This window comes from Canis aureus, chromosome 20, assembly GCF_053574225.1.
Source record: "Canis aureus isolate CA01 chromosome 20, VMU_Caureus_v.1.0, whole genome shotgun sequence".
Taxonomy (NCBI): domain Eukaryota; kingdom Metazoa; phylum Chordata; class Mammalia; order Carnivora; family Canidae; genus Canis; species Canis aureus.
In genome coordinates, this window is record NC_135630.1 from 59,527,131 (window position 1) to 59,551,534 (window position 24,404).

General features: G+C 37.3%; 1 protein-coding gene across 22 annotated transcripts in view; it reads right to left on the minus strand.

Annotated features, from left to right (window-relative positions):
- NEB (nebulin) overlaps positions 1-24,404 on the minus strand; it is a 200,154-nt gene that overhangs the window by 109,820 nt on the left and 65,930 nt on the right. For all 22 annotated transcript variants that reach the window (XM_077861706.1, XM_077861712.1, XM_077861711.1 and 19 more), the window contains exons 51-67: positions 23,848-23,952; positions 22,743-22,850; positions 19,184-19,495; positions 18,806-19,009; positions 15,506-15,610; positions 14,001-14,108; positions 13,332-13,643; positions 12,675-12,878; positions 12,084-12,188; positions 11,890-11,997; positions 10,608-10,919; positions 10,112-10,315; positions 9,578-9,682; positions 6,443-6,550; positions 4,636-4,947; positions 2,132-2,335; positions 1,285-1,389 (exon numbers count right to left, since the gene is read on the minus strand). In XM_077861706.1, the coding sequence (XP_077717832.1) occupies positions 1,285-1,389; positions 2,132-2,335; positions 4,636-4,947; positions 6,443-6,550; positions 9,578-9,682; positions 10,112-10,315; positions 10,608-10,919; positions 11,890-11,997; positions 12,084-12,188; positions 12,675-12,878; positions 13,332-13,643; positions 14,001-14,108; positions 15,506-15,610; positions 18,806-19,009; positions 19,184-19,495; positions 22,743-22,850; positions 23,848-23,952 (3,021 nt within the window). The remainder of the gene's footprint in view (positions 1-1,284; positions 1,390-2,131; positions 2,336-4,635; positions 4,948-6,442; positions 6,551-9,577; positions 9,683-10,111; positions 10,316-10,607; positions 10,920-11,889; positions 11,998-12,083; positions 12,189-12,674; positions 12,879-13,331; positions 13,644-14,000; positions 14,109-15,505; positions 15,611-18,805; positions 19,010-19,183; positions 19,496-22,742; positions 22,851-23,847; positions 23,953-24,404) is intronic.

The following is a 24,404-nucleotide window of genomic DNA, read 5'->3' on the forward strand; positions in this document are numbered from 1 at the left end:
CAATGAGTCCTACCAATGGGTATTAGCAGAGATTGATAGATCAATCCATTATATAGATTGTAGATTAATATAGATCATGTAGTTTGACATATTACGCACAACATAGGTTAATATCATCTAATACTATAAATCAATTGACAATGTACCAATCTACACATATTTCTAAGTGAAAAAATGTAGAGCAATGTTTATTATTCATTTATACGTAAAATATATACTTACAGACTTTCTTCATTAAAATATCTTTCACAATCATGTACTACTTTATAATATTTAAAAAACAAATGAGAAAAAGATTGAAGTACAATCCAAAACATAGCTAACTGGACTATAATCACAACTCTAAGTTTCTAAGTTTCGGCTGTATCCTATTAGTACAACATGTGCCTATAAATTGCATTTTACTTAAAAAAAAAAAAAAAGTAATCAGTGCTGTTAACAGAGAACACTTCTTTCTCATGCCTGATGCTTTCTTTCTAAAGGAGGAGCTCAATTATTTTTCTCTGACCTTCTGCCTTTCTCTGCCCCCCTTACTCTCTACTTGTGAATAGCTACACTGACTTACTGATTTCTTCAGCTGGTAGGAATGGGATAACTAGCCTCTCCCTGCCAGCTTTGACCTGCTCCCTTTAGGAGTAACCCTAGTGTCCTTCTCTGTTTCTCTGGGCTCTAAGACAACCTCGCCCCTGAGCGGACTGGAGCTGATTGCCCTCCTCCAGTGTGACTTCTGTCCAGATGGAAACTTAATTCTGGGGTTCAGTTAGGTTCATTTAGTTCTCATACAAATGTACCCTTGAACCTAACTTGAGTGGTAAAAATATGTGAGTTTTCAACTTCTATTTATACTCTTTTGTTTTACCTCTCAATTTTATTCCTAATCCAGGTAGGGAAGAGGTACACATTATCAGTTCCCCCTTGGTAAATTTGCCAGGTTTAGCAAATAAAAAGACAGCGTGTCCAGTTGGACTTGAATTTTAGGTGAAAAACAAATAGTGTTTCAGTATAAATATTGAGGCACTATTTTGTGTGGCTGTCTTACCAGTTGGAAATGCCAAAAAAACTACTCCGCCCCCACTGACCCACATGGCAGTGACCAGTTTGCCAACAGAATCCTATAGTGTATGATATTCAACTCGGAGAGGAAGGACTGGATGGATTGAGTGTTCATATCACAGAGCCACATGCACCATGGTAGCTGAGGCCTGAGAATCTCCACAAAAGTACAGGAAAACAGAGTAACAGTGATCACAATGTCAGTGCAGCATTAGAGCCTCTTGCGCTTACCTCACTGTAGTTGAGCTTGTTCTGTCTTGCCAGCATGATTTCCGGAGTATCAGGCATTATGTGAATTTGAGTCTTATCCTTGTCCCAGGCCTCTGTGTATAGACGCTATCAAAGAAGATGTTGATAGAAAACCATTTGAAGATGTGAGATAGATAGGCATCATGGAATACTACTCAGCCATCAAAAAGAATGGAACCTTGCCATTTGCAATGACGTGGGTGGAGCTAGAGGGTATTATCCTAAGTGAAATAGGTCAGTCAGAGAAAGACAAATATCCTATGATTTTACTCCTATGTGGAATTTAAGAAACAAAACAGATGAACATAGGGGAAGGGAAGGAAAGGAAAAATAAGATGAAAACAGAGAGGGAGGCACACCATAAGGGGCTCTTAACTCTTGGAAACAAATGGAGGGTCACTGGAGGGCAAGAGGGGGTGGGAGGTTGGCATAACTGGGTGATGGGCATTAAGGAAGGCACGTGATGTGATGAGCACTGGGCACTGGATGCAACTGAGGAATCACTAAATTCTACCTATGAAACTAATAGAGTATATATTAATTACATTAAATTTGAATAAAAAAATTGAAATAGGAATTGCAAAAAGTCCAATAAAGCATAAATCTTATTAATACAATTAGGAAAAATAAGCCAAACTTGGATATGAGGTATTTAATTTGAGGTTTGACTCGATACTAGTTATTGAGGTTAAAACTGAAAATAATAGAAATTTAGAGGATTTCAAGTATGGAATTCAGAACCTAAATGTGACCCTACATTTCAATGGATAATTTTAACTGCACTAGTCTTTTTGGCATCTTAGAAAAGCCTGAGGCAGCTGAGGCTCACCTTGTTCATGTTGAGGGCATTGTTCTTGGCCAGCACCTGTTCCAGGGAATCCGTCACACTGGTAAACTTCAGCTTGTCTGGAGGCTGGCGGTAGATGTTGTCACTCAGTATCTCTGCAGCTTTCTTGCACTTGACCATATCCACAGACTCAATGGGGACCCAGCCAATGCCTCTCAGCCACTGGAGATCTGATTTGTAAATGTTCTGTCAAGAGGAAAAATGTCAAACTCTTTAGCAAGACTAAAAGATTTAGGGCACAAAACTTAGGGCCAATGCAATCAGTAAGGATGCACAATACTGGTCGTTTGTTTGTTTTCATAGAAAATCAGCTCATCTGTGTTAGGCAGACTGAAAGGGCAACTATATTAAAAAATGACCCAGAAATGTCTCGTAACCATAACAAAAAATGACCATACGTTTCTGGTTGTAAGGAGAGGAATAATCTGATACCTTCAGTTGGTCAGTTCAGTGAATATTCTTATACTGTCCATGTGTGCAGGGAAACAATGCCAATCCAGAGTGGGAGAAACCACAGATACGTCCAACAGCACGCTAGTGGTAACTGTTAGGCCTAGTCAAATGAAATCCTCTGTAGCTTTTAAAAGCCATATTTTAAAGAATTGGACACTCATAGAAATATCACTAATATTACACAAAGAAAAAACAAAAACAAGAAATGAGGTATGTGGATAAATTACATGAACAGGAGTGGGCTCTCTCAAGGGTTGTATTATGTTGGGTTTTATTGTCTTCTGTTTTTTTTTATCTTTCAAAATATCCGTAATGCTCTTTAAGAATAAACAGAAAAAGAAGTTGAGATATAATAATGATGAGAATCGCTGAAGCACTGAGGCAGACCTTTCATGGCCTTAACACTGTCCAAGGCTCAGGGCATTAAACACCCATGTCATTGGTCCAAAGCCCCAAGTGCTCTTTTCCCACCAAGTGCTCAAGACCAGAAGATTGACTGCTTTCCAGAATTGTCTTTCCATACCTTTCTCTTGTGATTTAATTATTTTTTTTAAGATTTTATTTATTCATGAGAGAGAGAGAGAGAGAGAGAGGGAGAGGGAGAGGGAGAGGGAGAGGGAGAGGGAGAGGGAGAGGGAGGGGCAGAAACACAGGCAGAGGGAGAAGCAGGCTTCCTGTGGAGAGCCCAATGTGGGACTCAATTCAAGGACCCCAGGATCATGACCTGAGTCAAAGATAGATGCTCAACAACTGAGCACCCCAGGTGTCCTTCTTGTGATTTATTTTATTATGTTTTTATTTTCTTATTGGAGTTCCATTTGCCAAAATATGGTTATAACATTGTGATTTATTTTAAATCATTTTTCTGCTATGGATTTTTGTGAACCTATTAAGTACTCATAACTACTTCACAACAAAGGAATTGGACCTTTGCCCAGCTCATTTGAGGGATTTTACCCATAACATCCATTAAGTAGAAAATAGAAACTGCTATTTTGCAGTCTAGACAAAAAGCCTTTTGGAATTACCCTATGCTGACTGCTACTTGCCCCCTAAATAACAACAGTAAGAATGAGAACAATAACTTTTTATACCTCTGGAGTGCTTCTTAACTTTCAAATGACTGTTAACTTTCAAATAACCATTAAGACTGTATATCACAATGTTGGGGAAGAGATCTTGAAAAGGCACTCAACAAATAGATGCAAGCAGTCTGTCAATGCTGTCACTCCATGGGCGACACTAGCCATTTTAGCTTTCTTTCATGTGCAGGCAAAGCTTTTCTTTTTGGACACCATTGCAAAACAGGGTTCTGTATGTCAAAAACTACAGAATAAGTGTCGGCATTTCCACAGGTGGGCTGTACAGTTTCCAATACAGCTATCTGTATAATTATTATTGACTTATTTTATTCTCTAAAATCCTCTAATGCTTAATAATCCCTTCAAATGTTTATAAACTATGTGCTGGAGGAAATGTGCTTCTCACACCCATATTTGATATCAAAAGCAGGTGCACTAGCTCCTAGGGTCTGTCATTACCATGTGACCCCTCGACCGAGAGCCATGCTAAGAGAAGAGGCCAGTGAACTGACCCTAAACATAGCAACTTCTTTTATTTCATAAGAATAACAATTAGCATTGTAGTAGGCATCAGAATGCTAATTATAACCTCATTTGGTTTGCAAAGAAGCTAAAAACAAAATTCAGAGTAATTTTTTTAAAAATAAAAATGTGTGGTTTCTAGCCCCCTAAAAGAATAAAAGAAAATGTCTCCATCTGGTGGACTCTGAATTCGAACATTGCTTAAGTCCAGTTTTGTTTTTATAGGACCAAATCCAGTCTGTAAACTTCCTTTCCTTATCAAGCCTATTAAACATATTCATGATAAAGCAATCAAAGTATATTCTGATTGAAATCTCATTCACTGATCAATAAATCCTAACTTAATTGGGCCAGTTGGGTTGCAAATAAAGGAAAACTTTTATATAGTTTAATTTCTGAACACAACTCTTTCATAGATGCTGTACTCACATCGCTCTGGAGGTCATAGGCCTGCCGAGCGTGGATGACATCGTTCTGGTCAGGCAGGCACGTCCATTGGTGCAGGAAGTTCTTATAGTCTATGTCACTGACTAAGGTCTGGCACTTCTTGGCCAGGACCACCCCCAGCATGTCCACGGGGCTGCTGAACTTGGTCTTCCACTTCTCAAAGTCCTTCTTGTACTCCCTGTCACTCTGGATCTTGGCCACATGCATGGACCACATCATCTTGGGGTCATCCTCGATGTTTCGGGCTCCGATGTGGTGGCCAACCTGCTTTCGGTAACCATCTTTGTATTTGTACTGAGATGAAAACACACAAATCAGGTTTTTATTAGAAGCCCTTGGAGGTCAAAATCTGTACAAAATCACCTTTCTTACATCAAAGTTGTAAGTTAACTTTTGCTAATAAACACTAACTCAAGCTAGTATCTTGACCTTTACCCTCGAAGCTTCTAGAGCTAAGAAAATAGATGGAGTCTGTATAGTTGTAGTTCATATTCCAAATCACTTTTGGCCTAGTGATCAGGAATAATTCTGGAGGAAGGTGTTGCCCACAATAAGGAGAGGCCGTTTGAACATAGGAATTTGGAGAAATGAATTTTAGGTACTAAAAGTAGGTCAGGAAAGAGATGTACTTGGTGACATGGCATGTTTAATAAGTCATAAAATGAATGTCTGGTTCCTGTAAGGATGTAGTACTCTAGGGCCTAGGACCTTGTTTAGTATTAGTATACTAGTTATTATACTACTATGAACTAATAGCATACTATTAGTATACCAACATAATACTGGTATTAGTTTACTACTAAAACTGACATAGTGGTCCGATTGGGTAGAGCATGCTCCAAAAAACTCATAGGTTCTACACCTGCATAGACCAAGAATGTTTTTACTATTCCATGTCCAATGATGTTGTCCTGGGATCTGAGCCAGTTATTCCAAATACGTGCCTCTAGTCTCAAAGATAACTAAGTATGAAAAGTACAGATGGGTCATCGGGAGGCAATATGGTACAGTGGGAAGGAATGAGGTTGTCTGGAGTTTCAATTCTACCAGATGCAAAGAGTTTGATTTTAGACAAGTTGCTTAAGCTATCCATAAAACAGGGATAATGACAACACTTACATCCTAGGATAATTATGAAGTATAACACATGTCAAGCTCTTAGCACAGAATTCTCAATACTTTTAGTTATGATTCTTATTTATGATTATTGACAAAGCCATTTGTAGGGAAGGTCCAACATATATAAACTGAGTCACTAACACAATATAAAGGGCAGTGTTACCATATTCCCAAATATTAGGCCCTTGATTTTTAGAGCAGTGGTCTGTTCCTCAAGAATCTTCTGTGCTAGAGAGCCAGGAGCTGTTATTAAGGGCACAATCTTGGGCTAGTAGCCACCTCTGATACTGATCCACTGCCTTCTTTTCATAATCTTAGATGAATTATAATAGCAAGTGTCATTAATTTTGTGAATATTGTACATTCTACTTTCTAGAAGCATTTTGATGATTACTCTATCTCCAACCCTACAGATATGCTCTAAACATTTCCATGTGAATGGATCTTTCTCTGTTTTTGGTGGGTTAGTTTTCATTGAAGATACTGTGTCCTAAAGGTTATAAACCCCTTGTATGAACATCGAAAAAGATTTTTCTAGATTTTCGAAAAATCCCACATAAATACATTAGGACATATTTCCAAAGGGTGAGGAAAGTTCTTTTTGAAGATTTAGTTCAGTGAAAACGTCACATCAGCCTGATTATATATTTGGGGTGACACCGGAACTCACATCACTGGCGATGTCCCTGGAGGCCTTGGCAGCCACAATTGGGATGGCATCAACTCGCAGGTCATAGCCTCTCTTCTTTGCTTCTTCATTGGCGAGTTTATACAGACTCTAAGTTTGGGCAGAAAATATGTAAATATACATAGATGTTGACATTCATATCCAAAAACCCACAGGGGACTAAGATAATTCACTAAGTTCAACACAGGTAGGGTGCCTATAATAATCTCAGAGTTCTAAGCCTTTGCACTGTTTGCTGAAGACTTAAAAATGATGCATATAGAGAACATTGCAGCTTTATTTTTAACAATTAGGTTGAACTAACTAAACATAGATATTGGGACAGCTGGGTGGCTCAGCGGTTGAGCATCTGCCTTTGGTTCAGGGCGTGATCCTGGAGTCCCAGGATCGAGTCCCACATCAGGCTCCCTGCATGAAGCCTGCTTCTCTGCCTATATCTCTGCGCCTGTGTCTCTCTCATGAATAAATAAAAATCTAAAAAAAAAAAAAAGAAAAAATAAACATAGGTATTATCCACTGTTTCAAGATTCTTAGAACTATGAATAAGTTTTGAAGAGAACTAAAATATTAAGTTGAAACACAAGGGTCTACCGTGGCAAAATGTGGATAAGAGGGAAAGACTTGATTAACTGTTGATCATGGAAGCTAATTCAATCCACATTTATTCTGCACTGACTGTGTGCTGTGACTGTGCTGGGTACTTGGAAATCAAAGATGAGTATGAGACGTCTTCCATTGTCAAGGTTCCTACGGGAATTGACAAAAAGACTGTTGACCTACAGACCAAGCTACCAAAAAGTCAAACCACGAGAGGTGGTTTAATCGTATTATTAACCAAGAGCTCTGGGAAGCAGTAATTATGAAGAATCAGGAGAGTTTGTGTAGAGGGACTAATTTTTGCCCTGGACCGTGAGTGATTAGTATGGTTTCAGTAGACTGCAATGGCAGTCAAGGCCTGAGGGAGTTGCATGAATCAAACCACAAGGGAGTGAAGGTGCAGGTGTGTCAAAGGAAGAGGGGAGCAGTGCCAAGGACAAGTGGCAGGAAAGGACTGAAAAGAATCTGGAGATGGACCAAAGTCTTGTTGCTGAACAATTTTGTTTAATTTCACAGGAAATAGGAAATCAATAATAATCTTTGAGGAAGAGTGACATAATCAAACTTGCATTTTACCTTCCTATCCCAAATGAAGAAAAAAAAATACAAAAGCACTGAACTAAGCTGAGAGACAGAGAACGCAGACCAGGCAGGTTAGAACCTCAGTTCAGGGCATTATCCCTGGGTCTCTTTGAACCAATTACAGTATTTGAGCTTTTGCAGCAAATAGAGTCCAGAATTCCAGAACTGCTGAGCAGTCAGATAGAGAGGCTCTTTGTCTCCTGAAATTCCTGCATACACAGTCCATGCTTTCCTATAAATATACAGGATCTATATTATAGGTTTAGCTAAAAAATTCAATCCTTTTAGCTTTGCAAGTGGGACTTGATTTTTGTGTTTAGGGACAATTATGAGTTATAGGAGTGCTAAAATTATAGTTTGCACTCACCAAACTTAAGATGGTGGCTCATCTAGCTAAATTCTCTAAGTTATATAAGAGTTATATGCTGTTGACTTATACTTTCAAAGAAACGGTATTTTCTTTGCTGGTAGCACAAAGCTGGGAGAAATAACTAATATACCAACTGACAGAAAAATCAGGTTCACAAAAATCTCCACACAGTTAAATACGCTTAATCTATCTAGGAAGAAGAAATTGTAGAGATAAAGGTTACTCTTTGAACTGATTTTAATATATTTTTTAAAGATTTTATTTTTTTTTTATTCATGAGAGACACACAGAGAGAGACACACATACACACAGGCAGGGGGAGAAGCAGGCCCCGATGCAGGACTCGATCCCAGGACCCCAGGATCACACCCTGAGCCAAAGGCAGACGCTCAACCACTGAGCCACCCAGGGATCCCTGAGCTGATTTTAAACAATTTTTTTTTCTTCATCATCAGGATTTTAAACTGAATTTAAGCTGCCAAATGTATAAATGCAGGAGAGAGGAAACCTAGCTTAAGCCCATGTAAAATGTCTTAGGGTTTGAGGTGATCCTAAGTTCCATGTCTCCCAGCGGCGACAGAGCTGCCCGTGTGCTCTGAGGCACTGAGTGCCGAAATGGGAGGTCGTATGTCCAGAAGAGGAAAGATGTCAACTGTATTCTACACTTGCAGGATCTTGTTTGGTTTGGAGGGTCATATTCTAGCAGGGAGGTCATGTGACGAATGGCCTGGAACTGGGGATTGTCTGGATCAGAAAGAGATGCTGGGACGAGAAGGCAGGGGAGGCACCACAGTAGCTACCCTCATCTCCAGAGTTGGCAGAGACTGGTTTTGCACTGCCTCAGAGGACTATATAAGTCTGCAGAGAGAACTCTATATCAGAAGCATCTTCTCATGGAATTTTCCAGAAATGGGCTGATTTAAACTCCTTGTGAATGAGAACACAAAGGTAGGATGACAACCTGTTGGGTGGGGACGCTTGTACTAGAAGAGAGGCTGACCTTTCCGCCTAACCATTCATGGTTCTGACATGGGGGTATACGGCCTGATGCTCACAGAAAGTAAGAAGGAATGGGCTTGCTAATACATACCCTGGAGGGGTCCTCTCTCTCTCTTTTTCTGTCTTACTGATAATACTGTAATTTTAGTCCTTGACTTAATTTTATACATTAAAAAATCTTAAATCATGACTTTAAACCACAATTTGAGAAAAATCACACATGGAAAATATATCTAGCACAGCAATACAGCATAAGGAGAAGACACGAATAGAAGATTATTCTATTGCTAATTTCCTAACTTTAAAAATTGCTAAAAGGAAAAGGTCTGATCCATCTTATGATTACCACTTAAATCATTAGAGTTCACATATCTTTCACTTCATAAGTGATAATTTGAATTAAAGTTTGATGTTTAGGATGAGGATTGAGAAATGCACGAGTTACTAGTCACATGGAGCAAGAAAAAAGATCCTCTATGAAGTTGTTATGTAGTCTTACATCACCTGGGACAGATTAGCTGAAATAAGAAATGGCATGCAAACTTCATAGAATTAGCATCTGTTCCTACCTCACTGTAGTTGATTTTGTTCATTCTTGCCAACATAATTTCTGGTGTGTCTGGCATGATGTGGACCTGGGTCTTGTCTTTGTCCCAGGCTTCTGTGTATAAACGCTATCAAAGAATATATAACATGTCATCAGAAAAAAATTCAGTTTTATAATTAATAAGAATTTCAGGGCCACCAAAATTTTATAAACAAATAACAAAAGGTTATACATTTTATCCACATTATGTATGGTAGACACATCTTCAAGTAATTAGTTCATAAAACATATTTAGTACCTTATGATAATCTGAAGTGTATGTTAACAAAAGGAAATTGAGGGCATCTTTTATATATAAAGATGATTTTCCATTAAAATATACTATTGTATCAAAACTATGAAATAATTACTGAAGCAAATATTAAATATAAGCGACACATATATATGGGTAGATAGATAGATGTCTTTTGTTGCTCAATGCTTGCTTTCTTTCTTTGATTATGCTTCTTTTTGATTTGGCTGTCCTACCATGGTTCTCTGAATTTTGAAGCCTCACCTTGTTCATCGTGATGGTGTTATTCTTGGCTAACACTTGTTCCAAAGAATCAGTCACACTGGTAAATTTGAATTTGTCTGGAGGCTGGCGATAGATTTTATCACTCAAAATTTCAGTTGCTCTTTTGCATTTTTCCACATCCAAAGAGCCAATAGGAACCCAGCCGATGCCTCTCAACCACTGCAGATCTGACTTGTACATATTCTGTTGAGACAAATAGTCAATAAATATTTATCTCTGCATTAGGAAAACGTTTCATTTAAAAGATATGAAACAAAAAACACTCTTAAAAACACAGTTTGATGGACAGGCAGTATATGAGACAATATTCCTTTCTGGCCTGGAAAGTTAATTAATACTCCCAAGGAAAGAAGAAATGCCATTCCTACCTTGCAGGGGCTGATAAGCTTGGTGCCACCTATTGCTACCTTCTCCAAGAGGAATTAGTTCACTGATTTCCTACCTTTGCATGCCATCATGATCTTCACGTACTCACATCGCTCTGGAGGTCGTAGGCATGTCGAGCATGGGTGACATCGTTCTGGTCAGGCAGGCACGTCCACTGGTGCAGGTAGTTCTTATAGTCTATGTCACTGACTAAGGTCTGGCACTTCTTGGCCAGGACCAAGTCCAGCATGTCCACGGGGCTGCTGAACTTGGTCTTCCACTTCTCAAAGTCCTTCTTGTACTCCCTGTCACTCTGGACCTTGGCCACATGCATGGACCACATCATCTTGGGGTCATCATGTATCGCTCGGGCACCAATGTGATGGCCAAGCTGCTTACGATAGCCTTCTTTGTACTTGTACTAGAAGAAGAAAGATAATCAACTCTTTTAGTTTTTAGTAAAAGAAACTACAAGGTCCCAATTTTTCTATTCATTAAAAATACACTAATTTTCTCCTGTATATAAATATGTGTACTTTGTAAACCACTTAAAAAACAAATATATATGTATACAAAAACTAAAGACATTATTCTATTATTCAGTGATAACCACCATATAACTGCTTTTTATAGTGTGTGTGACAAAATAAAATTAAAATAGGACCTGCTTTTTCTAAGTATTATATAAGCATTCTTCTGTGTCCTTAAATATTTTCTACAAATATGAATTTTTTTTTTTTTTACAAATATGAATTTTAATGGCAGGTCTTACATGTTATATTGGTATATGTTAATACTTTTAACGTTTCTGTGATTGTTGACCATTTATTTTAAATTATGATGGTTACTTCTCATATTTTGAAAATAAAAATATATTTTTGACTTCATGGACTAATAAAATAGAAGGATAAAAGTTCCTAGAAATGTAAGCAAAGCCATCACTTAAAAAAGATAAATATTGGCAACCAATCACCAGATGCAGAAACAAACATATAGTACATGTAGATGCTTGGACTATGAAAAACATGTCCTATTCATTCAGCCCTTGTAGGTTCCCTGGCTCATAAGGCACAGGTTAGTTTTGAAGGAATCCTACAATGGGTTCAATTGTATGTAAGAATATATCATGTGGAAAAGCCCAAAGGATGTCTGAACTATAGTCAAGTATCCAGTGCTTTCATTCAGCAAGAAATGGCCAATATTTAGAAATGCGTGTTATTATGGACTCAACCATAGCTCTGTGTTGAGAATTTTATTACCATTATTTTAAACTATTTACTTGGAAAAAAGACTGTGAGCAAGAACTTTAACCTCATGGCTTTCTTGCCGTGCTATATAACCAGGAGACAGAAAGAAATCTTTGAGTCAAAGAACTTTTTAGGTGCACTTACTTCACTTGCAATGTCTCTGGAGGCCTTGGCTGCCCTGATGGGAATGGCATCCAGCCGCATATCATAGCCTTTCTTCTTGGCTTCTTCTAGGCCAAGTTTATATAGTTTCTGAAATAGACATAAATTATCCTAAGTTTCATTTATAAACTGCAGTGTAAGTAAAATATATCATGCACCACGAATATACTGCTTACCTCACTGTAATTTATTTTGTTTTGTTTAGCTAGTAAAACTTCAGGGGTATCTGGCATAATGTGGACAGTGGTTTTATCTTTATCCCAAGCTTCTGTATAAAGGCGCTAAAACAAACAAAGAAGTGATTAATACAGGCTAGTAATGAGTAATGAATAGACACATAAAAATAATCTGGTTCTTTTTTTTTTAATAATCTGGTTTTTAATGAGAATATAATCTGCTCTGTATTTCTGACACCTTCAGGTCTAGATGTCTCATATCAGTAAGAGCACAGCCCTTACTTAAGAAACCACTTTAAGGCCAGCCCTGGTGGTGCAGCGGTTTAGCGCCGCCTGCAGCCTAGGGCATGATCCTGGAGACCTGGGATCGAGTCCCATGTCAGGCTTCCTGCATGGAGCCTGCTTCTCCCTCTGTCTGTGTCTCTGCCTCTCTCTCTCTGAATAAATAAATAAATCTTAAAAAAAAAACACTTTAATACCAAGCAAAAGAATTATATAGATTTTTCTTTTTATAGAAATAGTTGTCCATGTTTACACACATATACACATACACATACATAAGTACCCCCTTCAAGTAAAGACAAGACTTACATGGTTCATGGTAATAGCATTGTTTTTTGCCAAAACCATTGGGATGGAGTCCATAAGGCTAGAAAACTTGAATTTATCTGGGTGCTGACGGTAAACGTGATCACTCAAAATCTGGGTAGCTCTCTTGTTCTTCTCATCCTCAAGGGAGCCACTAGGTAACCAGCCAATGCCTCTTAGCCACTGAAGGTCAGACTTGTACAAATTCTGAAATTATAGGTGACAAACCACTTAACATAAGCATAATGATATCCCCCTAAAGAAATAAAATTATGTATTATATATTTTACTATACTGTGTATTTTAATGCTTGAGTTCTTGGGAAATTTACAAATTTTGGTATGTGTTGTGAATTGATGAATATTTAAATTAGAAGCATATGTTGGAAAACCTTTTATTTTAGAAAACAGCACATAGAGAATGGCCCAACTCTTCTAGATCAGCATATTAGAAGCTTTCATCAAAGCAATCGGGACTTTGCTCTTTCTCTGTGGGATAATGGTGCCTCCAGATATTCGGGGGACTGGATAGGGCATGGGCATTAATTTAGGGACATAGAATTCAGTAGTGTAAACTCAACTCTGGTTACTTTAGGGAAAATTTGCTTCTTAGGAAAGCAGACATGGTGTTTAGTTGGCCAAAGGAAAATCTTAGACTCACATCGCTCTGGAGGTCGTAGGCATGTCGAGCATGGGTGACATCGTTCTGGTCAGGCAGGCACGTCCACTGGTGCAGGTAGTTCTTATAGTCTATGTCACTGACTAAGGTCTGGCACTTCTTGGCCAGGACCAAGTCCAGCATGTCCACGGGGCTGCTGAACTTGGTCTTCCACTTCTCGAAGTCCTTCTTGTACTCCCTGTCACTCTGGATCTTGGCCACATGCATGGACCACATCATCTTGGGGTCATCCTCGATGTTTCGGGCTCCGATGTGGTGGCCAAGCTGCTTCCGAAAGCCTTCCTTGTACTTGTACTGAAGGAAAAAATATGTCTTGTTCCTTTCAAGATTAACTCATGTTGCAATTGCAAAACACATTAACTCCCCATATTTCTCAAAGCCTAGAGAGCCACAAATTTAATTTTTTTGATAGGAAAGATTTAAAACTAACTCCAGGTACAAATTTCATACATAATACATTTCATACGAATTCTAGCTACAGCTATAAATACCTTGAGTTTATCCTCATCCCACATTACATCTTTGGGGTCATTTCACTCTGTTTTGATTTGTTATGCCTTGGAAAATTTTATTCAATTTAAGGTTAAATTGAAACTGCTTTAAAGTGACAAATTGCAATCAAATCAATATAAATAGCGGATAAAGTCTTACTTCACTGGCAATTTCTCGGGATGCTTTTGCCGCTTTGATTGGTATGGCATCAAGGGGAAGATCGTAACCTTTTTTCTTCAATTCTTCGTAACCCATTCGATAGATTTTCTGTTAAGAGATGAAGATCACTTTGTGAAAAACTGTTTTCCATAAACAACTGCAGCATAATGAATGCAATGTGCTAAATATTTTAAGAGTCCCTGAAAATAGTATCTGCTCTAGAATAGTCAGATGTAATTGGAAGTTATGCCCATTGATTGCTAATGATCCTATTTCAAACTTTAAAACTCTTCGATTACCCAAATCAACAAAATTAAATTTCAGCTCTTCCCAAATACTTATGAGAATGAGGCAGAAGTAAATTGATAGAGAAATGATAAAATATCATTTAGGTGCTGTTTTCCAATTAACTTTGAGTGTTTCATTAGAAGTTTTTGTTAGAAAAGAGCAATGCCTTTTATGGGGAAAAATTATGCCTAATGGGCTGTTTCTTCCACGTAGCTAACATGTTGTAAAATTGTCTATTTCATAACATAGGGCTGTCCATAATAGGATCCACATCTGTAGGTAAGAAACATAAATCCTTCAATAATTTTTTAAATCTAAGATTTTTTGGAGGAAATTTTAATTGTTGAATTTAAAAGCTTAAGTGAAATAATTTGTTTCTTCAGATTTGTTAATGAAATAATTGAAAATGCAATTTAATGTACTTTATCCAGAAATGAGACTGTTTAAAATGCCCATTGATCTTGGAATGTGTTTATATTTTATTCATTTGTGGCATTATTCTAATATATTATGTAACACTGAAGTCTATTAGAGTTTGAAATTTACCTTAAAAATATTTAATTTTTATATCTACAGATTTCAGGTGATTATGCTATGATGACAATAAAAATAAAAATAGGGGACGTCCGGGTGGTACAGCAGTTGAGCATCTGCCTTCGGCTCAGGGCGTGATCCCGGGTCCGGGGATCAAGTCCGGCATCAGGCTCCCCATGAGGAGCCTGCTTCTCCCTCTGCCTGTGTCTCTGCCTCTCTCTTTCATGGATAAATAAATAAAATCTTTTCTTTTTTAAATAAAATCTTTTTTAAAAAAGAATCTAAAAACAAAAATCTGCGTGGCTTTTTTTTTATGCTCCTTCATTTGAAATTTTATTGAATTCCATGCGTGCTGGGCACTCTACTAGCTAAGCACTGCAGGCCCAAGACAAACTGTCTGATCCTGAGAAGCTCCCATCCACATAGGGGAGAGCAATATAAACCATGATGGTGTGTGTGGATAAAGGACTACAAGGAATGACAGCAGACTCCCAACTCTACCTGAGGCAGGGAATGACAATTATTTTGATACTCAAGCTAAAAATGACTAAATAAGGAATCTAAGTCACATGTAGTTTATTAATTAAAATCATTCAGACCTGCAAAATTTACTTCCAAATAAATTCACTGCCTTAGAAGCAATTAAAAGCTTTCTGAAATACATGCTGATTTTGGATACTTACATCACTTGTATTAATTAAATTTGCTTTAGCCAGAATAATGTCAGGTGTATCAGGCATGATGTGGATTTGAGTCTTGTCCTTGTCCCAAGCTTCTCTATAAAGTCTCTAAAATGAGAAATAAGAGCTTTTCAGTGTTTTGCTAGATTAGTGAATGACATCATTAACTTCAAACAGGATTACTGAATTCAACTGAAGTGATGAATTCATCTTAACTGATGAATTCTTCTTAACATAAGCAGTTAATATAAGCAAAAAGTAGGTAGTATATTTTTTTACTTGTCTGGGATATAACTGCCTTTCAAAATATAACGTATGAAATACATTTTTAAGGTTACAAAAACCCTGCCCATTAGAAGTCAATCCAGGTAATCAGAGTCTTTTCATGATCATCAAATAGAGAAGTTCTCCAACTGAATTTAAAAGTTCCCCTTAGTGTTTAACCAGGAGATGGCCCTTCCCTTCTCAAAAAATGACATATTTGAGGTGTATCTAGAAATTAGGGAGTCGCATTCCCTATGCATTTATAGATATATTTTATAATAACCTGGGTGGATTACAAATCCCAAGAGAATTTTGTACGGAATTTATCAAAATCTCTTATATGTCCCAGAGCCATCCTGTCTTTCTTCAACAGAAGACAAGACGACCCAAACAAAAATCTCATTGGTTTACTAAAACGAGGGGGTGAAAGTCTGATGAAAAACAATGGTCAGAGAATATTATCAATTACAAAAGATAAAATAGTAATTTGACAATGGAGGAACCTCGCAATGCCATTTTAACCAAGTAAATACTTAAAATGATCAATAATGGAATGAACTGAAATCATATACCACTTGATATGACATATGGAGGAGGATACAACACATGATGTCCTGCTACAAGTACAAAACCTGACCCTAATCATAAGGAAACAATAGACAAACCCAAACTGAGGGAGATTCTGCAAAATACCTGGCCTGTGCTCTTCCCAAATGTCAAGGACTTGGAAGACAAAGGAATAGTGAAGAGCCAGCCCACATTAAAGGAGACTACAGATATGAAAACCAAATGCAGTGTGTGATCTTGGATTGGATTCTGGACCAGAAAATAGTTTTTATTTTGTGTAAAGGGCATTAGTGTAAAACTGAATAAATTCTACAGCAGTGTTTCAACTTTAATTTCCTGATTTTGATCACTGCACTGTGGTTTCATAAGGGAATGTTCTTGTTTTCAGGAGATGTACATGGAAATATTTTGGGAGAGGCAATCATGCAGCAACTTACATATATATGAAACAAAAAAACAGAGAAGGAAAAAAGCAAATGTGACTAATGCGAACAATTGGGGAACTGGGATGAAGATATACACATACATAATTATATTTATATATTTGTTGTGTGTATACATATGTATAAATTATTTGTACTATTTTGGCAACTTCTGTATGCCTGAAATTATTTAAATATAAAAAATTCTTAGAAGTCTCACTGGTTCCTTGGACTTGTCAATTCCTCCTTGAGGCATGCAGCGTGGTGTACAGGGGTTGGTGCTTTTCTCCCTCCTGAACATACTTACTAGAGTTCACATAACCCAGAGAAGCTAAGACCTTCAGGACCAAAACAAAGCAAGGCTTGTGATTTCCACATACATTCATCCTGGTTCTGTACTAACCTTTCTTATGAAGATCAGATATTCTCAACCTCAGCACTACTGGTGTTATATACTGGAGGATTCTTGGTTGTAGGGGCGCTGTCCTGTATGTTTTTGGAAAGTTTAGCAGCACCCCTGACTTCTATCCACTAGATGCCAGTAGCATGCCACCCTCAAGTTGTGACAACTGCAAAGGTCTCTAAGTGTTGCCAAATGTCCCCTGTGGGACAAAATTGTCCCTGGTTGAGAACCACTAAGTTGGACCATTACTTCCATGGCATGTGTCATTTTTACCACAACCCTGTGCCCCTCCATCCCTGAAAAACAGAAAATACTAATATTTGTTTATACTGAGATCGATGTATTGGTTTATTATTTAAAGGAAAGACAGCAGGCTCAAGGATCCAAGTGGCCCTCTTCCAAGGCCTAAGGGGATCTGTATCTCAGCATTCCCATAACCAGAACATACTATTGAAAAGGTTTGTCAGGAGGCATTTTTAACATTGATAAATTTCATGATTGAGGGTTTTTCTCTTGCCTACATTACTAGTTCAGAGCTCTGTAAATAGCTCTGTTTCATAGAAAAGAAACTTGGATTCCAAAGGGGGAGATATTTTGCATAAATCTGCTGCTTTATTAGCCAGCCTGTTGGATTCAAATCACCATGGTAAAAACAAACAAAAGAAATGAAAACTTGAATATTTATAATAAAACTGATGGGTCAGCATTTATTATAAATTTTGGATATAAAAATTGTGAGAAGTCTGTGTGGGGTTGATTGGGAAGAGAGGCGCTACAATTTATCAAATGCTTACTCTAAGCTGGTTATGAGCTTTATAATAAAACTAATATATATGACATGTGTAAAATATATAGCATAAGTATTCAGATCTTTCTAAGACCCAAACAATTATTATATCAATTCAAACTTTCCTATCAGTTCCAGAATCTCAGTGCACATAATCAACTTTCTATAGTTTTCAGGGTTATGGTTCTCACTGAACAATGATGAGTAATCTTTCTCTTTGCATAGAATTACTCTACACTGCTATCTTTCGTTTATTTCATTCAATAAATATTTAGAGTTACATGGCAAGACACTGCTATCAGTGCTGGAGAGAAAAATAAGTTGAAGATGGGATACACACACACACACACACACGCGCACAAACACGTACGTGTATGTATAGTATTATTACTTGTCTTGATTTGGCTAAGCTAAATACATTATATTCAACTGGCAGAAAATACACTCTATATCACATTTCCACTTCGCCTGTGCAAAATACTCAAAATATTGCCCTCTCATACACTTTATCCCAACACAAAATTTGGGTCTTTAATGCATTCAAATTTCAAAAGAAAAAAAAACATGTTTAAAAATTTTCTCATTTACAGGATGGATGGGTGGGTGGATAAATAGGTAGAAAATAAGTAAATAAGAAAGCTTTAGGTGACAGAAACTGATATTAACCCATTCTACATGATCCAGGATAGGGTAGTTGATAATTCAAATGAAGCAACCAATATTACACATTATACTGCGTTGTGCTATGTTGTATGATACAATGCTACGCTATTCTACTAATTAATTAAGCAAATGATATGGAGCACCTACTGGGTATTAGGCACTATAATTTTTCTATTTATTTATAAAGAGTTACTCACATCACTCCTATTTTTGGCATTTGTCTTTGCCAGAACTATGTCCATGGCATCAGGAATGCTGGTGAACTTGTATCTGTCTGGAGGCTGACGGTATTTCTTCTCACTGATGATTTCTGAGGCCCGCTTGTTCTTTTCTGCTTCCAAAGAACCCAGGGGACTCCATCCTATGCCTCTCAGCCACTCAAGGTCAGACTTATACAAATTCTGTGAAAATACAAAGCACTCCATCAAAACCCCATCCTCATTTCAACCCTTGCCTCACGTGATTCTACATAGTACAAACAGATGCCTTTTAGATATTCAATAATAATTCCTCTTTGTGACTAAATGGTTACTCAAATGGTAATATATAAGCTATTCAATGAAATAGAAACTGACCTCACTCTGCAGTTGATAAACTTTTTTAGCTTGAATAACATCATTCTGGTCAGGCAGGCATGTCCATTGATGCAGGTAGTTCTTATAGTCCACATCACTGACTAAGGCCTGACATTTCTTGGCCAGCACCACTCCTAACATGTCCACTGGGCTGCTGAACTTAGTCTTCCACTTCTCAAAGTCCTTCTTGTATTCTCTTTCACTCTGCATTTTGGCTACATTCATGGACAGCACAAGCTTTGGGTCATCTTGCAGATTCCGGAATCCAATATGGTGGCCAAGTTGTTTGCGGTAGCCTTGTTTGTATTTAAACTGCAGTCGAAGGAATCAGTTCTTTTATTAACATAAACAGAGATCAAGTGAAGCTCAACAACAATTAAAAGCTCAACTTGCATTGTTTGCATGTTTGTTTCCCAAAACCAAGATAAGAAAAGGGATGTCCATATTAACTTAGTAGGAAATGTAAGAACTTACATAGAGGCTTCCAAAAAAATGTAGTTGATTATCGAGAGGTTATGAGAAAAAATTCTAATTAGAGATAAAAATATATGCCACAATGTACTACACATTCGGTATGCTGACCTTAGGGTAACATTTGGTACAGCTCTTGTGATAGCCTTATGAGAGTGATCAGAAAGTATGGGCTAAATGGCAAAAAAATAAGATTCAGCACTTGATGAGCAAGTCTCATTGTATAGATTAATTTATTAAAGGAGTAGTTTTGCGGTTTGCCATACAGTTATGTCCTATAAACTTGACCTGTTCAGGATCCATTTCTGCATGTACACATAGCTATAAATAGCTAAATATGTTAGAGTAGAAAGAGAAGCAAGATCTGAACATATTGCCAAGATGAGTCAAAACGAACTATATAAATTTAAGAAAAGTAAAATCCTGTATTTAGATTCAATTAGGAAAACACTGTATTAGTACTGGAGAACAGTCATAATAGTAACAATAATAATGATAGTAATAATAGCATTTACGTGCTGCCAGATGCCCAGTGTACATTATTCTTCATGGATTTATGTTCTAATCTCTCTTGACCACCCAGCTTCACAGTTACATATATTAAAAATACTCAGGAGTTTAGGTTGACTAGAAAGAAGCTCAATATGGGCAATATGACAAAATTGCTTATAAAAGTAGTGTTATAGATTCTTCAGGGGCACAGACAAAAGTCAGAAGCTCATTTACTCTGGCCTGACCTTTTGTGACAGGAAAACACTAAGGTTTGGGGTAGTACTTTGAGAGCTGCACTGAAAAAAATCACAAGTAGGGTGAAGGTTTTTTTTTTTTAAATAGTGAATATTCAAAATATTAAAGGGCTTATAGAACTAAAACCAAAGGAGAGTACGTTAAAAAAATTGTAATGTGTAGAGATATCAAGTGGAAGAGGAAATAAACTACTTTGTGATGTTCCAGAACACAGACCTAGAGTTGATCGACAACATATTCAAGTTCAAAATAGGGAACTATATAATGACAATGAGAGATGATCCAACAAGGAAATGACCTGCTCTGAAGGGCACAAAAATTCTTATACGTGTCAGTGTTCATAGACAGATGATTACTTGTTGGAGATGGAGAGAAGGCAGGACACTGAATGGGAGACCATATTAAATAGACTTTATGTTGTTGTCTAACTAAATTCTATGATTCTAATTTATTAAATTAAGTAATCATAAAAATCATAAAAATATCTCTAATTTCTTTAATTTTATAGAATATAAAAACCACTTGAGGGGCACCTGGGTGATTCAGTCAGTTAAGCATCCAGGTCTTGATTTCAGCTCATGTCATGATCAAACCCCACGCTCAGCAGGGAGTCTGCTTGAGATTCTCTCTCTTCCTCTCTCTGCTCCTTCCCCCACTTGCCCTCTCTAAAATAAATAAATCTAAAAAAAAAAAACATTTGAAACTGAGAGGAGATATAATCTCCACAATGGTGGGAAAGTTCATGTAAAGTTAATTTTAAGGGAAGATTTCAGAAGGTTCTAACTAATGGTTTCACACAAAAAGAAATTAGGTGCCATCGAATGTATAGTTAGGAGGTCATTGATGCTATTTCTTCAATTTCTTAAATCTTTTTTTTTTAATTTTTAAAAATTTTTATTTATTTATGATAGTCACACACAGAGAGAGAGAGAGAGAGAGAGAGAGAGAGGCAGAGACATAGGCAGAGGGAGAAGCAGGCTCCATGCACCGGGAGCCCGATGTGGGACTCAATCCCGGGTCTCCAGGATCGCGCCCTGGGCCAAAGACAGGCGCTAAACCGCTGCGCCACCCAGGGATCCCTATTTCTTCAATTTCTAAATAATCTTCACCTTATGGAGACTACATAACATTAAATGCTCCCCCAGGAACATTCAAGCATCATTATTGCTGTAATTCTTCAGCATGTTGATTCATTTTAATAAGGAATGAACTTATTATTTAACAAATAATACTCTGAAAGCCAGTGAGTAATAATAAATCATCTAATTTTCCAACATTTCTAGAGTGCCACAAATTAATTGATTTAAAGGAAATCTTCCCTTATATTCTTAGAATTCATTACCAGATTCTGCCTTTAGACACTCTTTTTCTCCATCCCAAGTCCGCATCTCATTTTAAAGAATTTAAGAGACAGTGTTTCCCTCTGAAATGCCAAAGTCCTCTGAATTTTTTGAGGTTGATTCTTAGAATTAACAAAATGACATGTTTATCTAAATGCAGACTATCAAACATTTATAAAAATTATTCACCAAATTGACCATCCTTTCCAATCATAACTAGAAGTTCCACTGGAGAACAAATATCCCTGTTTTATGAACTTTGGGACCAGATAACAAAACAGCAAGTTAAGCTCTCTGGATCTTAAACCAAAATTCCTGAATTTTTTTATGCCCCAAGTTAATTTATTATAATTATGTAGATGCAAGAATGGGTTAAATAAAAAGAACTGGCAGCTAATTTTTAAATACGTGCATATAAAAATTTATCAACATCAGGTGTTGAGGTTGATTTATTATCTGGCACTTTGAATTTGTCTAAAATAGACAAGTAGAAAACAGGAAATTATTTTCAGGCAAGCAAGGGAAAACTGAAATCTCTGGTTTCTTTGTCTGGTCTAGAAACATAGCATCTTGGGCAGCCCCGGTGGCGCAGTGGTTTAGCGCCACCTGCAGCCCGGGGTGTGATCCTGGAGACCCGGGATCGAGTCCCACATCGGGCTCCCTGCATGGAGCCTGCTTCTCCCTCTGCCTGTGTCTCTGCCTCTCTCTTTGCTCTCTCTGAATGAATAAATAAATCAATCTTAAAAAAAAAGAAACATAGCATCTTAGTGTAATGGGTCTTATAGGTCCTCTGACTCAACTTCTATTCAGGGAGCCCTTATTTCGATACTGGATCGGTAAGAAAGAAAAGTAAATTTTCGGTGAACGACGAGCATGGGTAGAAGATGAAGGGCATGGCATTACATTTTGAAAGGCAAGGCCAACCTGTAAAAATAATTACCAGCATTAAGATACCTGATTCAGGTAAAAAATATATCAAAATAAGCCAAACAAGTACTTACATCACTAACAATGTCTCTTGAAGCTTTGGCTGCCTGCACAGAAATTGCATCAAGTGGAAGATCATAGCCTTTCTTCAGAGCTTCTTCCCATCCAAGTTTATAGAGTTTCTGGAAATTAAATTTATAATTTAGTATATATTCAGTATATATTAAAACCCCAACAGATTACAAAATGAACAAATGTTTACCCAGAGAGTAGACGTCAGATTCTATCACCTACCTTATCTTTAAAGATATGTATAAAAACAAATCAAGCTGTTTTATGGAGCAGTGACTTAGCATTATAGGATCTTGCTTCAATTTTTTGGCTCTGAGAATAGTCTCAGCTGTGAGATACACAGTGCAATTTTAGAGTAGCTTTTCTGATCAGACACAATTTGGGCATATCAAGTATATCAGATACTTTCCCCCTGCCATCAAGTATAGTCCACGCTCATTATTTTACTCACAGGTGTTAAAATAATTGGTAACAAAAAAAAAAAAAGTCAGGTAACAAAATTTTGATTATCTAAGTGATAACAGATACTGAAATGCCTTTTATGAGGTACAACAGATGAATTAAACTTTATGAATGAAATGCACTGAATGGACGCATGTGTGTTAAAACTGAATAACAATAAAAACAGTTGGAAATCACCCAGAACTTCCTATGTGCCAGGTCCTGTGTTAAGAGCCTTACATGGAAATTTCTCATTTGGTCCTCATAATAATTCAACCTCATAAGCATTACTATGGGCCTAATTTTAGGGATGAGGAAACTAAGGCTTAGACCTGATACGATGTAACTTACAAATGGCAAAGCCAAAACCCATATCAGGTCTGTCTGGTGCAATTTTTTCTTTCAACAATTATCTGTTGATTTCCTACTCTGTGCCAAGTACAAGCAGTACTGAGAAAAACCAAACAGGCACGCACAGTGCCTGCCTCCATGGAGCAGAAGAGTCACAGCTAAAGCCCTTGCTTTTAACCACCATATTCTGCAGCATCTCCAGCTAGTCAGTGTGAGTCATTGATTTCTATTGCTTCAGCATGTACATCAGTTATTTATCATTACATCATTTAAGAAGGTTAATTAGCTTCAAGCCAAATTTTTATATAGCTTTACCTGACTATACTGAGCTTGATTCTGCTTGGCTTGTAAAATATCTGGTGTGTCTGGCATCACGTGAATCTTGGTTTTATCTTTGTTCCAGTCAATCGTATACAAGTGCTAGGAAGTTAGGAGAAAAAAAAGACATTTGAAATTTGAATAGCTTTTTAGAAACACGAAAGAAAAAAAATGTAACTGAGCATTTGAATGCACTAAATTTGAATTAGATTAAGTTTAGGAACTAAAGTGGCATATGACTCAGAAAAGACACTAAAAACAAACTCAGATATAAAAAAAATAGTATTTTGGTTATTTTCTATCTTTTAGAATTAATTAAAAGTAGTTAATATAATAATAATTTAAAAACACAGAAGAGGGATCCCTGGGTGGCGCAGCGGTTTGGCGCCAGCCTTTTTGGCCCAGGGCGCGATCCTGGAGACCCGGGATCGAATCCCACATTGGGCTCCCGGTGCATGGAGCCTGCTTCTTCCTCTGCCTGTGTCTCTGCCTCTCTCTCTCTCTCTGTGACTATCATAAATAAATTAAAAAAAAAAATTAAAAAAAAATAATCC